Below are 15,012 nucleotides of genomic sequence, written 5' to 3' on the forward strand. Positions count from 1 at the left end.
ATACTTGTGGGGAGGGCATGGATCGGCCGATAAGATAAGATAAGATAAGATAAGATAAGATAAGATAAGATAAGAGAGCTTTATTGTCATTCACAACACGTGGTACATGAGGTGGAACGAAACGTTGTACTCACGGTCCAGTCAACCCCCAAAGTGACCAACAATAAACAATAAATAGATGGTGCCATGTCATCTTGAAATCACAAAATCTCATTAAAAAAAAAAAAATAAAAAATATATATATATATATATAAGTGGAAACAAGACAGGATCAGGAAAGTCTGAAAAGATGCAGATTGATGTGCATTTTCTGTGTTTGTGTGTGTTCGGTAAGCTGCACAGCACTGGACACATGTTTTATATGTTACTCTAATGGAAGTGTGCCATATTTGATTGATGAGTTTAAAACCTCATTGTTTTAATGTAATTACGAATGTGGAAGGAGATGTGCACCATCCATCACTGTCCGCTTAGGCCGAGCGCAGTGCAGGCTCCTTCCAAGGCACTGCCACTAATAATTAGCACTGTTAAGCACTGCTGACCCTTCTCCTGCGTGTGTATGTTCCAGATTGCCTGTGCGGTGTTTGCAGCCCTGCTGCACTTCTTCTTCTTGGCCGCATTTACCTGGATGTTTCTGGAGGGAGTTCAGCTCTACATCATGCTGGTGGAGGTGTTTGAAAGCGAACACTCGAGGAAACGTTATTTTTACCTGACCGGTTATGGCATCCCTGCGCTCATAGTGGCCGTTTCTGCTGCAGTGGACTACAGGAGCTACGGGACGGAGAGAGTGTAAGTAGGGTGTTTAATTTAGCTTCTTTATTGGTCCAATCATGATCAAATTTTCCCACAAACTAAAGGGCAGATGATGTTTTTGAATGGTGTGGAAAAATGTTAGGAAGTTTTGAAGTTTTGATATGTTGCTGCAGTGATCTTGCTGTTGGTTGGCACATGTGCCTATATGTGACTAAATATATGCTACAGTGCTTATTTTGAATGTTTAAGAGATGCCTAACAAGTCTGCAGACACAATGACACATTTTATTCGGTTAATTTTATTTAACAGATTTGGTTTTAAGATTAATTGACCCTTATTAGTCCCACAACGGGGACATTTCTTCTCCGCATTTAACCCATCCGTGCAGTAAAACACCACATACACACTAGTGAGTGCACACACTAGGGTCAGTGAGCACACTTGCCTGGAGCTGTGGGCAGCCCTGTCTGCAGCACCTGGGGAGCAGTTGGGGATTAGGTGTCTAGCTCAAGCGACACCACAGTCATGTATTGTCGGCTCTAGTGATTGAACCGGCGACCTTCCGCTCACAGGGCGGGTTCCCTAACATCCAGCCCACGACTGCCCCCTTTTCTTATACAGCCTGTGAAGGGTAAATCTATTAATTCACTTCAAAAATGGGCTGAATACAAATTAATATTTGTGTTTCCCAGCCATCCATATCCATAATGTGTGCCAACCAACCCAGTGGGGTACACAACATGAATATAAGCATAAATGAACTAACGTTTTATATTTATACAATGTCTGACAATCTGGTTCTCTGCATACTTTATCATACCCTTATCCTATTTATCAACAGTCAGGTCCCCCACAAGACCACCACAGAGCAGGTATCATTAGGGTGTTTGTCGTGCTTGTACGAGTGGATCAGAGACAGCAGTGCTGCTGGAGTTTTTAAACACTCTTGTAGACACTCCGACCCTGTTGTTCCAACTTGTAGATGTAGCGTCAGAGGCAGTAGCTCATCTGCTGCTGCATAGTTTGTGTTGGACATCCTCTAGTCCGTCATCAGTGGACAAAGGATGCTGTTGACTGGACACTAGTACATTAACATGCCACCCCATCAATATCCTGTGGAGGTCCAAATCATTGAGTAACAGGGTGAAGGTGTGATAAGAAGCAGAGAAACAGATGGACTAGAGTCTGTAACTGTAAGTGCATCTATATGGTAAGTGAAGCTGATAAGATGGGCAATAAATGTAGATACATGATAGGTTTACCCGAACAAGTGCTTAGAGAGTGTGTATAGCTATATCTATAAATAAATATCTGTTTCCTTCACTTCTGCTCAGGTGGATAAAGCTTATATTCAGACATTCTGCTCACAAATTTGTTTATTTCCCTAAAAAATCATCTCATCTGGCATGTATAATTTCTATGTTAAAGAATTGTGTGCACATATTTCATTATTACATGTTGTGTAACGACCTAATCTGTCCTATGTGTGTGTGTGTGTGTGTGTGTGTTTGTGTTTATGTTTAATCACATTTTGGTACAGAACCAAAAGCGAAGCCCCTTCTCTGCACTACAAAGCCAGCAACACCTGTCCCTGTGTACCGCTCCAGGCGTGTGTGTGTGGAACAGGGAGAGAACGAGAGAGATAGAGAACAAAAGGGAGAGAGAGAGAGAGAGAGAGAGAGAGAGAGAGAGGGCTCATTAGCAACAGTCCAAATCAAAACGAACCACTGGGAGGCGATGACCAGACAGCCAACTTCACTACTTCATTATTAGCCCGCCGACCCCACCCCCTCACACACCCACACACACACACACACACAGACACACACACTTAAGTTGTGCCTAGAGAAGTTAGGTTGAATACAGCCAGATTGTAGTGCAGAAAAAAGACTTTTTTCATCTGGTTCTGTACCAGAATGTACTGAAACACACACACACACACACACACACACACACAGTCACACACAGAAAAACATATTCAGACAGAAATAGAAACACAGAAGTATAAACTCTGTCACAGCACAGAGACGAGATACACACAGGCACGCACACACACCCACACACACACACACACAGAGCACTGCTGACACTCTTTAAATATTCTCTCTCTGATCTGAAGACAGTGAAGAGAAACAGCTCTCCATTTAACATAATTCATAATAAGTGCTTAGCCAGGCTTTGAAGACATATTGCAGCTGGCAGTAAATGGAGTGTGTATGCGGAGGGTGGGGGGTTGGGGGTGCTGTGTGTGAACACACTTTGATCTTACACCACACTTCCATTCCTTTTGTTCCTAACTGTTCTTGTGAACGATGCACATCTCAACCAGAGGACAAAAAGAAACACTCTGTTCCTCTCTGTTGTGTATTTATAGAGATGGTGTGTTTTCGCTGCATGGGGCATTTCTTTATGTGACCGCCGTTCAGTGTAGCTCACCTGTAAAGAATTGTGCTTGATTACAGCAAATACAAATGGAGTTTTATAGAGTTGTGTGGAGTTCCTTGTATTCAAATGCATGCCGTTCCATACAGAGATGTATTATGTATTAAGTTCCATATAGAGTTGTATCAAGTTGTGTTGATGTATTAGGTTTAATATAGATTTGTATAGAGTTGTGTGGAGTTCCATGTAGAGTTGTATTGAGCTGTGTGGTGTTCCTTATAGAGTTGTATGGAGTTGTACAGTGGTGTGAAAAAGTGTTTGCCCCCTTCCTCATTTCCTGTTTTTTTGCATGTTTGTCACACTTAAGTGTTTCGGAACATCAAACCAATTTAAACAATAGTCAAGGACAACACAAGTAAACACAAAATGCAATTTGTAAATGAAGGTGTTTATTATTAAAGGAGAAAAAAAATCCAAACCATCATGACCCTGTGTGAAAAAGTGATTGCCCCCCTCGTTAAAACATACTATAACTTTGGTTTTTAGCACCTGAGTTCAATTTCTCTAGCCACACCCAGGCCTGACTATTGCCACACCTGTTCTCAATCAAGACATCACTTAAATAGGAGCTACCTGACACAGTAAAGTCCACCAAAAGATCCTTAAAAGCTACACATCATGCCGAGATCCAAAGAAATTCAGGAACAATTGAGAAAGAAAGTAATTGAGATCTATCAGTCTGGAAAGGGTTATAAAGCCATTTCCAAAGCTTTGGGAATCCAGCGAACCACAGTGAGAGCCATTATCCACAAATGGCGAAGACATGGAACAGTGGTGAACCTTCCCAGGAGTGGCCGGCCGCCCAAATTATTAAAGGAGAAAAAAAATCCAAACCATCATGGCCCTGTGTGAAAAAGTGATTGCCCCCTAAACCTAATAACTGGTTGGGCCACCCTTAGCAGCAACAACTGCAACCAAGCATTTGCGATAACTTGCAATGAGTCTTTTACAGCGTTCTGGAGGAATTTTGGCCCACTCATCTTTGCAGAATTGTTCTAATTCAGTTACATTAGAGGGTTTTCGAGCATGAACGGCCTTTTTAAGGTCATACCACAACATCTCAATAGGATGGTCAGGACTTTGGCTAGACCACTCCAAAGTCTTCATTTTGTTTTTCTTCAGCTATTCAGTGGTGGACTTGCTGGTGTGTTTAGGATCATTGTCCTGCTGCAGAACCCAAGTTCGTTTCAGCTTGAGTTCACGAACAGATGGTCGGACATTCTCCTTCAGGATCTTTTGGTAGACAGCAGAATTCATAGTTCCATTTATCACAGCAAGTCTTCCAGGTCCTGACGCAGCAAAACAGCCCCAGACCATCACACTACCACCACCATATTTTACTATTGGTATAATGTTCTTTTTCTGAAATGCAGTGTTCCTTTTACGCCAGATGTAATGGGACACACACCTTCCAAAGAGTTCCACTTTTGTCTCATCGGTCCACAGAATGTTTTCCCAAAAGTGTTGGGGATCATCAAGATGTGTTTTGGAAAAATTGAGACGAGCTTTAATGTTCTTTTTGCTCAGCAGTGGTTTTCTTCTTGGAACTCTGCCATGCAGGCCATTTTTGCCCAGTCTTTTTCTGATGGTGGAGGCATGAACGCTGACCTTAACTGAGGCAAGTGAGGCCTGCAGTTCTTTGGACGTTGTTGTGGAGTCTTTTGTGACTTCTTGGATGAGTCGTCACTGCGCTCTTGGGGTAATTTTGGGCGGCCGGCCACTCCTGGGAAGGTTCACCACTGTTCCATGTCTTCGCCATTTGTGGATAATGGCTCTCACTGTGGTTCGCTGGATTCCCAAAGCTTTGGAAATGGCTTTATAACCCTTTCCAGACTGATAGATCTCAATTACTTTCTTTCTCAATAGTTCCTGAATTTCTTTGGATCTCGGCATGATGTGTAGCTTTTAAGGATCTTTTGGTGGACTTTACTGTGTCAGGCAGCTCCTATTTAAGTGATGTCTTGATTGAGAACAGGTGTGGCAATAATCAGGCCTGGGTGTGGCTAGAGAAATTGAACTCAGGTGCTAAAAACCAAAGTTATAGTATGTTTTAACGAGGGGGGCAATCACTTTTTCACACAGGGCCATGATGGTTTGGATTTTTTTTCTCCTTTAATAATAAACACCTTCATTTACAAATTGCATTTTGTGTTTACTTGTGTTGTCCTTGACTATTGTTTAAATTGGTTTGATGTTCCGAAACACTTAAGTGTGACAAACATGCAAAAAAACAGGAAATGAGGAAGGGGCAAACACTTTTTCACACCACTGTATAGAGTTGTGTTGAGGTGTGTTGAGCTCTATTTAGTTGGGTGGAGTTCCATATAGAGTTGCATTGATGTATTGAGTTGGGTTGTGTGGAGTTCTATATTGAGATATATTGGATTGTAAGGTGTTTCATATATAGTTGTAGAGTAATACTGAGTTTTACTGAATTCCACACAGAGTTGTACTGAGTCGTATAAAGTTCTGTATAGAGTTATATGATCTCCTATCAAGTCATGGGAACTTCAATATAGAACTGTATTGGGCTGCATAGAGTTTTATAGAGTTGTAAGGAGTTGGACTGACTTATGTTGATTTCAAGATAGAGTTGCATGTTTTGCAATGAGTTCTTGAAGTTCTTTATAGAATTGCGCTGGGTTGTGTGGGGTTCTATACAGATTTACATGAGTTCTGTATAGAATTGTATAGAGCTGTAGTGAGGTATGTGGCTTATTCCAGATAGATGTATATGGAACTGTGTATTGAACTGTGTAGAAATCCTTACATAGTTGTAAAGAGTAGTGTACATGCCCAAATGACGTTGAATAGAGCTATGTAGAGTTCTAAGTCGAGTTCTATAGTTATAGTTATGTGAGTTATGTTTGAAACTTAAATTGAATGTTGAAAATAATATTCTAAATTTGGGTATTTTGAAAAAAAAACAAATGTTTACAATTTTTCAGTTCAGTTATGTGAAATGGCATGTTGCTATGCAAAAACATGGGCAGAGCATGTCTTCAAAGATAAAGTTATCTTTATGTGGAGCAGCGTTTAATTCTAGTCTGTAAACTCAGTAGAAACCAGATTAGCTTTTAAGTGCATTAGATTCATGTCCTTTAATGATAATGCACAGTGAATCAATTGTTGAAATGAACTGAACTGCGTTGCATTATGTGGAAGTACAGCTGATCATCTCTGTGTGGAGCTGTGTTGAAATGTGTGTAGAATTGTGGGAATAACTATGTGGAATTGCATGAAGCTTGTGAATTGATGGCTGATGCTTAGCGTGTCAGGGCCGTGTTAGAGTGAGCTGGAGGAGGATTTGGTGGGAGTGATGGCGACTCTAATGCAGCGGAAATTAGCGCCTGAATAATTTAATGAGCGCTCATGTATCAGCCCCATGTGGGGGCTCACGTGACAGGAGAAAAAACTCTGAGCCTTTCCAGCTGCCTGCTATTGCTGATGTGACCTCCACTGCATTATGCATACAGAGCAGAGGTAGGGGGGGCATATAAGGAGTGGTCGGTCGAGCCTAATTCCCCTTTTTCTCTTATTCAGGTGCTGGTTGCGTCTGGATACGTACTTCATCTGGAGTTTTATAGGGCCTGCCACCCTCATCATTATGGTAAACAGCTGTTAATTAACCTAGCTCATTAGCACACACATCCCATAATCCCCATTAATGATTTTTGTGAGCAATATTTTTATTTATATAAGAGGTTTATTGTATTAAATATCTTTAAGCATTGGCTACATGGACACATCTGTAGCATGTGTTTTTCTGCTCTTTGAAAATATGAAGCATTATTAATGCATGATTACAGTCTATGATTATATCTATAGTCCTATCATGGTTAGATAGAGATACAATTCCCTAGATAAAATTGATGACTTATGACCTGATATGTATGTGTGTACATTTTCTCCCAGCTGAACGTCATCTTCCTGGGCATCGCTCTCTACAAAATGTTCCATCACACAGCCATACTGAAGCCTGACTCCGGCTGCCTGGACAACATCAAGTAAGTGTGAACACACCACTCACTTCTGAGGACCCCTTAAAACGTGTCTCCTGGTATGTTGCCATAGCTTTATTCCTCCTTCTGCTCATCTGTCTTAGCATCCAGGTAGATTGTGCACTTTTTTTTCTTAGTGGCATTAGCAAATGCGAAACTTTGGGTTTGGTGTTCCTTATCAGCACCTTTTAGCACCCGGTTTTTGACTGAATGGCAAACCCAAAGTGAAAGGAGCACTGCTCCCACATACTTTGGGCTGCAGTCATGATCATGGTCTCATTTGAAATGTAACACTCTCATGTTTTATTCCCATCCATCAGAGTGATTTGCATGAATTACTGACACAGAGTAGCAGGGGCTAGAATGGTAGACTCAAATATTTCTAAACTGCCTTGTTATCAAGACCACATGTTTTGGATAATGATGTCTCTGTGCATAGCGTGAGGCTTTGAAGGTGAGGACCTACAGATTTGCTATCATTTGCTCATTCCATGCTTACCTTTCAAATAAGGCGATCATTACTGCTCTGAATAACAGATCCTAAAATAGCAGGAATCGAATCCTGAGATTTCAAGCTTTCTAATGATATATTGCACCGTATTACTGGGCAATATATAGGCAGAAAAATGATGTATATAAAAGCAGTGAACACTTTGATGGAAGTGTGCCAGTACAGTGATCTAGAAAAGATTAAAGAACGCAGTACATGGTGTTTGGTATTTCTTATTAGCATTAAACACTGAGGGCCGTACAGATAGGTATGTCTAATTAGCGCTGGAGGGTGGCATGGAGTTTGCTATTTCTTATTAGCATTAAAAGGTGGTATTCTCGTTAGCATTAAAAGTTCAGGCGCATTATCAGAGAGTGTCAGGTATTCTGCAGGTCGAGCAGCATTATGGGCAGAGCGGAGAGGCACCGGGCCGAGTAGTGCAGCATTAACCCCGGCCATCTACACGTGCATGAATATTCATAAGCAGCCACCAGAGGCCGGCCACTCAGGAGAGGCCGAGAGCTATAATGACTTCACGAAAGTGTGGATTTATTGATGCTGCTGCTTTGGAGGTAATGAAACTACGGGTATGTGTGTGTGTGTGTGTGTGTGTGTGTGTGTTGGAAATGCTGCTGTTGCTGTGGAGGGTATGGAATTTGACAGGGAATGAGCGAGACTCTATTCCGTGTGCGTGTGGTCATGGATCAGATCTCTGAGCAGAGCGATGCGTCTCGGTGGGAAAGGGGGTCGTGCAGAGCTGTCAGAGAAACATCACTTGAGCTTTGTGACTGACAGCTCCTTCGGCCAATCGCATCAGGGGGTTTTCTGGCACAGGGAGAAATGTGATGTATCTATTTCACAATCACAAAACTGTAACCTGATGCTCTACAGAGCCACTTCTGATCCAGATAATAAAATAATAAGCAATAAAAATACATGTATTCTAAAAAGAGAGAAATTTGAGTTAAGTGTAAGGAAAGGGTGTATTTTTAGCTTTTGGAATTAGAAGAGGCCTAAATTAAACCCTTACCAGCCTTGAGTTATTATTGTAATTTTGCCATACTTTATGTACCTTTATGTTTGATTTATATTACATAATGTTAAATGTATGCTGTAGTTGGATTGGATTTACATTCCATATTGACAGGTTGAAGTTCACCAGACAGTGTTTTGCAATCAAATAATGGCAAATAATGATAAAACTGTAAAGGATGTTTTTCCTCTCTAAAACAAGACTGTACAAATCTAAACAAGCTTTTCAACAAGGCAGAGACTACAAAGTGCTGGCAAAACATCAAATGCTTGTCAGAACAACCACTCTTGCAACCACAATACTAAACAACCTCACCACCTCACATCTAGCTACATTTAGCTTAAATGAGTTGACATCATAGACGGAGATCTACTTACTACATTATGAATGACATACTACATATGGCTGACATTAGCATGCTTCTAACATTTTAAACTGAGCTCACTGATGGAAAATAAAATTGGAAATATGAATTAGAAAGTGGAGACTGAATGGGCAGACCCTACTTTACATTAGCGAGCACGCTCTAGGCTAAACTCGAGGTGCATTCAGCAGGCACTTTGTTTCACACACAGGCTTTAGCTCAGAGTAAGACAGCTACACACAGTCTCCCTATAAAGATGAATAATGATAATGTGTCCACTCACTGTCCACTCTTTTAGACACTCCTATGTTGTTGATTAGAGACAGTAGCTCATCTGTTGCTGTTTTTGCTGGTCATCCTCTCGTCCTTCATTAGTGGCCACAGGACACTGTTAACTGGATACTTTTGGTTGGTGGACTATTCTCAGTCCAGCAGTGACACTGATGTTCAGCAGCACACACTAACACACCACCACCATGTCACTGTTACTGCAGTGCTGAGAATGAGCCACCACCCAAATAGTACCTGCTCTGTGAGGGTCCATGGAGGTCCTGACCACTGAAGAACAGGGTAAAAGGGGGCTAACAAAGTATGAGAAACAGATGGACTACAGTCTGTAACTGTAGAACTACAAAGTGCACCTATATAGTAAGTGGAGCTGATAAAATGGACAGTGAGTGTAGAAACAAGGAGGTGGTCAGAATGTTATGCCTGATTTATTCATATATGCTAACCATTTATGAGATTTTTTATTATGAATTGATGTGTATCATTTATCACAATGTGGTTGGTTAGTCTAGTGGTTAACACCTCTGCCTTCTACACTGTAGACTGGGGTTTAATCCCCACCTGGGCAAACACCCTACACTATGCCAATAAGAGTCCTTGGGCAAGACTCCTAACACCGCTTGGCCTACCTATGTAAAATGATCAAGCCCAATGCCATAAATGTAAATTGATGTAGGGTTATTGTTGTCTCTGCAGTCTTGCTTTACAGAAAGAAAAGCATCCCTTACATATCACATTTTTTTATCTGTCGACACAGAAACAAACAGGAAGTTGCCAAGATTTGACTGTATATTGTGTGCAAAAGTTTAAACATCGTCAGTCAAGTCACATATTTATTTGATTTTCTAGGTGAAAATATGTGAACACATTTTCTACAGAGAACACGCTTAAATGTGACATTTTTCTGCATATGTTAATGCAACAACAAAACATGGGGCGCCCACATTTTTTGCATACGACCCTAACTGTGTAATTAGTTATGTAATGTATAATTCTGTTTAACCAGTATAGCAAACTGTGGCAGTACCAGGTCTTAGATGTTTGAAATTGATTCGCTTTTGCTCTAAAGAGGCTTCATGTTAAGAGTCAGAGTCTCTTACAGACACGCATTAGGATGTATAAGAATTTCCTGTCTCCCACATTCCTCCTATCTTTTAACATTCACTTTCTGACATCAAGCGCGCTGTGCAGAGCGTCAGACCGACAGTGTCTCATTACAGGAATAAAAAATGGACCCTGTACAAATACGGCTGTATTGAATGAGATTGAATGACCCTGCATTAGAGCGGACGAAGCGTCGACAGCAGCACAAGAGAAGCCGTTTGGGCCCGTCTGATTAATTAGGCAGCCTGTAAGGTGTCATTACGTGCCGAATCCTCCCTTTGATAACGTCTTAGATGGAATTGGATAATTTTGTAATCAGACGTCCCATTCATGTTGATAATTAGATGATGATAGTCTCCTGTTTCCATGGCACTAATTCACCAGTCGCCATTTAAAGCTCCAGGTCCATTTGATTAGGAGATGAAAAGGAGGAGAAAGGGAGTGAAAACAAAAACAAAGTCTGCTGTGTGCAGATGTGTGAAAGATCTCCTTGGCGTTGGCTGCGTGGCTGTTGACCTGTGTGTGGGTTTTTTCTATGAGATGATTTATAAAGCTGTTTGAAATGAAGCGGTGAAAAGCGTGAACAGGCCTGCGGATAAACCAAGGTCGCGACCTTTCTGTCTCGGCTCTGTCATCCCGCTAAATCCAGATGTATGCCTTCGATTCAGAGAGTAAACAGGGTGTGTGTGTGTGTGATGGTCCACTGGTCATCATCTGAAAAGTGGTGGTGGTGGAAGACAGGTCACGGCGACATGGCAAAAAACATGAATCTTATATGAATAAAAAAGTCATCGTTTTCCTCGTCATTCACCGTCGATAATTATCCATACGTGTGCTCACTAATGGCCAGTAATAGCCTGAATAGTGTTACAGATCCTGAAGAGAATTAAAGGCCTCAGTCACACTGAACATCTGCACTTCACATCTGACGGCAAAACAAGTTGGAACCAGAAACCTTTTTCCACACACAGAAACTTTCCCTTTTTCATTTTTCATTTATTTTTTAACTCTTGTTTTTTTTTATACTTTTCTCTGTTTATATTCTATCCTTTCTTTCGCTTGCCTTTTCATTTTGCACTTTATATTTTCATTTTGTCATTTCTCATTCATCAGTTTCTTCCTTTCTTTTTATTGTTCATTCTATTCTCTTTCTCGTGTAGTTTTCTATTTTCATAATTTTCATATTATATATTCATTCTTTTGCCATTTTCCAATCATTTTCTCCTTTTCTCCGTTCATCTTTATTCATTCAGTCTTTCCTTCTTTCCTTTCCTCTCTCATGATCATTTTTTTCATGATTTTTCTTCCTTCCTTTTTATCTTTTCTTTGTATTCGTTCATTTTCTTTCTTTTTTTTTTGCAGAGCCCTGTTGGTGACTTCCCATATAAATAAAAATAATGTGTGGCCATGCTATATTAATGTGTGGGAACAGGATCCTAATGCAGGGCCACGACAGTAAGGCGTGGGAACGAGATCATGTCTTATTAGGCTTAATTATTTCATTCCAATGCCTTAGTAAATCCGCATTAAAGCTACACATTAGAATCTCATTTCCACACCTTACAAAGTCGTGTCCACAACTTAATTATATTGTTCCCATTTATATGGGATATCACCAGCAGGGCTTTCTTCTTTTTTATCATTTATCTCTATACTTTCTTTATCTTTATTACTTTTGTCCTTTCTTTCTTCCAACACTATCTAATGCAGCTCCTGACTGACCCTGTCCTGCTTCTCTACAGTCAAGTCATCTGTAGTCGGTCAAGAAGAGTTTGACAAATTTGAACTGTGAGGTGCAAAAATTCTCTGATTTTCTTCACAAATGTTCGCTGTTTTACGTACAGTCATTAGCCACAACATTCAGACCAGCTCCTTGTTTCTACACTCTTTGTCCATTTATGAGCTACACTTACCAAATAGGAGCACTTTGTAGTTCAGTCACAGTCACAGACTGTAGGACATCTGTTTCTCTCCATGCTCCATAACCCTGTTCTTCAGGGCCCCCACAGGACCACCACAGAGCAGGTACTATTTGGGTGGTGGATCATTCTCAGCACTGCAGTAACAGTGACATGGTGGTGGTGTGTTAGTGTGCGTTGCGCTGGACTGAGTGGATCAGACACAGCAGTGCTGGAGTTTTTAACACCTCAGTGTTGCTGCTGGACTGAGATTAGTCCACCAATCAAAAATATCCAGCCAACAGAGTCCTGGGATCACTTATAAAGAAGAGGATGACCAACACAAACTGTGCAGCAGAAGATGAGCTACTGTTTCTGACTTTACATTTACAAGGTGGACTGACAAGGTAGGAGTGTCTAATAGAGTGGACAGTGAGTGGACATGGTGGTAAACTCAGTCCAGCATGTTAGAGATGCCTGTCTACATCTGCTGTACAGGGGTAGCAGCTATTCAAATCTAAATCCTGTGTTTCTCATTCCAGAACGAGTAACACACCAATATTTTTATTGGGAATATCTCAGATATTTGGTAATAATGTTTGATTTAGATCACCATCGTTATAGGTTCATCACCCAGGCCTAGCAGACGCTCTGTGGAGCCGGGCCGATGAGGAGGCTAGGTAATAAAGCAGGGTTGATCCACAAGCTTCCCGACACCCACAGAGAGGATTTGGCTTTAATAAGCAGCGAGTCATTGCAGAGATGGCCAGTTGTGCTTTCTCTCATTACTAAGCATTAAGTGGGATTACGATACGGGCGCCAGTTTGGGAGAACTTGTGTGCATCGAGTGCCTCATCATCAACGCAGTGCTCGACCACTTCAGCCTCTGCTCATTATGGCCATTATGATCCTGCTCTGTAGTAACACATGCTGGTTCTGACAGATCTTAAACTAATTTCACTCCAAAACTGACTCTAATGACCGCGTATGAAACGAGTCTGGCCTCGTCTCTCCACTGCGTCATGCTCCTCCATCAGCGCGTTGGGCTTTGTTGTCTGTTTATGTGTGACGATAGTAATGACTCAGCTGGGCTCTCTTTCACAGCCCACACTTCTCTCTTCATCTTCCTCACTGCATTCTTCACTCCTCTCTGTGTTCAGTGTTTACTGGGTCTGAACTCTCTGCTCTGTTTCTGTCTCTGTTTTTCTCTTCTCTGCTGATTCGCTGTATGTGGAGTTATAAAGGCTGCAGCACTGTTTATTTGTTTGTTTATTTGTTTGTCTGCTTCTTTCTCTCTTTACTCATTTTATTTCTGTTTATCATTTCTTCATCTTTATGCATTCTATCTTTTATTTCTTATTTTTACTGCTTCAAATTTCTGTATTCTGTGCTTTCTTTCTTTCTTTTTATTTTGTTCTTTTTTCTGTCACTTCTTATTTTTAGTCTTTCTTTCTTTCTTTTTTGTTTTCTTATTTTGTTCCTTGATTCCTGATTTTTTTTATTTATTCTGTCATTTCTTTCTTTCTTTCTTTCTTTCTTTCTTTCTTTCTTTCTTTCTTTTTTGTCATTTCTTATTTTTATTCTTTCTTTCTTTCTTTTTTTCATTTTCTTATTTCATTCCTTGATTCCTCTTTTTATATTTTTTCTTTATTTACTCTATCCTTTCTTTCTTTCATTCATTTTCTTATTTCATTCCTTGGTTCCTCCTTTCATGTTTTTTCTTTATATATTCTATCCTTTCTTCTTTCTTTCCTTTTTTTCTCATTCTATGCCTCTCTCAATTGCAGAGTTTTCCTTTCATTGCTTCTTTCATTATCTGCTGTTTTGTTTTGTTGCCTGTTCTTGCATGTTTGTTTTTTCTTTATTTTCTTATTCAGCTATCGATATTATGAGGGCTGTGTTGTAGTGGAGTGGCGCCGGTAAGACGATCTGCTTTTATCTGTTGCTGTTTTTCGTTGCTGCTCCTCGTCTGTTTGTGTTTTGGTGGAGTTTCCCTTTAACCTGCCTGTGTGTGTTAGTCTGCCTCCATCTCTGTCTCTGCCTCAGAACTGACAGACACCCTGTTTGATCCCATGCTCTCTTTGTATATGTACACATACCTTTACTGCTCTGAAGACCTTCAACCGGACAGGAGTGGACTGTGTATGAGAATAATACACATGCTTTTTGGGTGTCTGCTGAAATCTGCAGCTCTGTCTGCAAGTGCTGAGGTTAACCAGAGGGCATCTGTTGAAAAATCACTATTTAATAATCACTGGAATTCAGATTCTTAAATTTTTAACTCCCAAACTGGATTTTCTCAGTCGACTGAAAGGCCTCAACTTCTACTAAAGGCCAGCTAATCACCCCTTAAAGAAACTGCTAGCAAGTATTATAGACACACCACAAGTTATTCACAAGTTACTGTGCCTTATTAAAGGCTGTAGTCAGCCATACAGATGGCCAGGCTTTAGGCTAACTGTCTCTAGCATTAGCTCAGGTCTGTGCTTTCTCACATCCAAGCCCTGTTTGACTAGTCCTTCCTGTTCTATATGCATAAATATAGAAGAAAGCAGCTAAGCGATTAGAGTCTTCTAATAAACTCTGAGAAGAACTGCTGCAGAACCTGGAGGTTCAGTGAAAAGTCTCTGTCTAGTCT

General features: G+C 40.7%; 1 protein-coding gene across 17 annotated transcripts in view; it reads left to right on the forward strand.

Annotated features, from left to right (window-relative positions):
- The window catches only part of LOC108427443 (adhesion G protein-coupled receptor L3-like), a 444,945-nt gene that overhangs the window by 394,671 nt on the left and 35,262 nt on the right, over window positions 1-15,012 (forward strand). For all 17 annotated transcript variants that reach the window (XM_037533074.1, XM_017697583.2, XM_017697582.2 and 14 more), the window contains 3 exons: window positions 569-789; window positions 6,740-6,806; window positions 7,112-7,203. In XM_037533074.1, the coding sequence (XP_037388971.1) occupies window positions 569-789; window positions 6,740-6,806; window positions 7,112-7,203 (380 nt within the window). The remainder of the gene's footprint in view (window positions 1-568; window positions 790-6,739; window positions 6,807-7,111; window positions 7,204-15,012) is intronic.

The sequence above is a fragment of the Pygocentrus nattereri genome, chromosome 22 (genome assembly GCF_015220715.1).
Source record: "Pygocentrus nattereri isolate fPygNat1 chromosome 22, fPygNat1.pri, whole genome shotgun sequence".
NCBI lineage: Eukaryota > Metazoa > Chordata > Actinopteri > Characiformes > Serrasalmidae > Pygocentrus > Pygocentrus nattereri.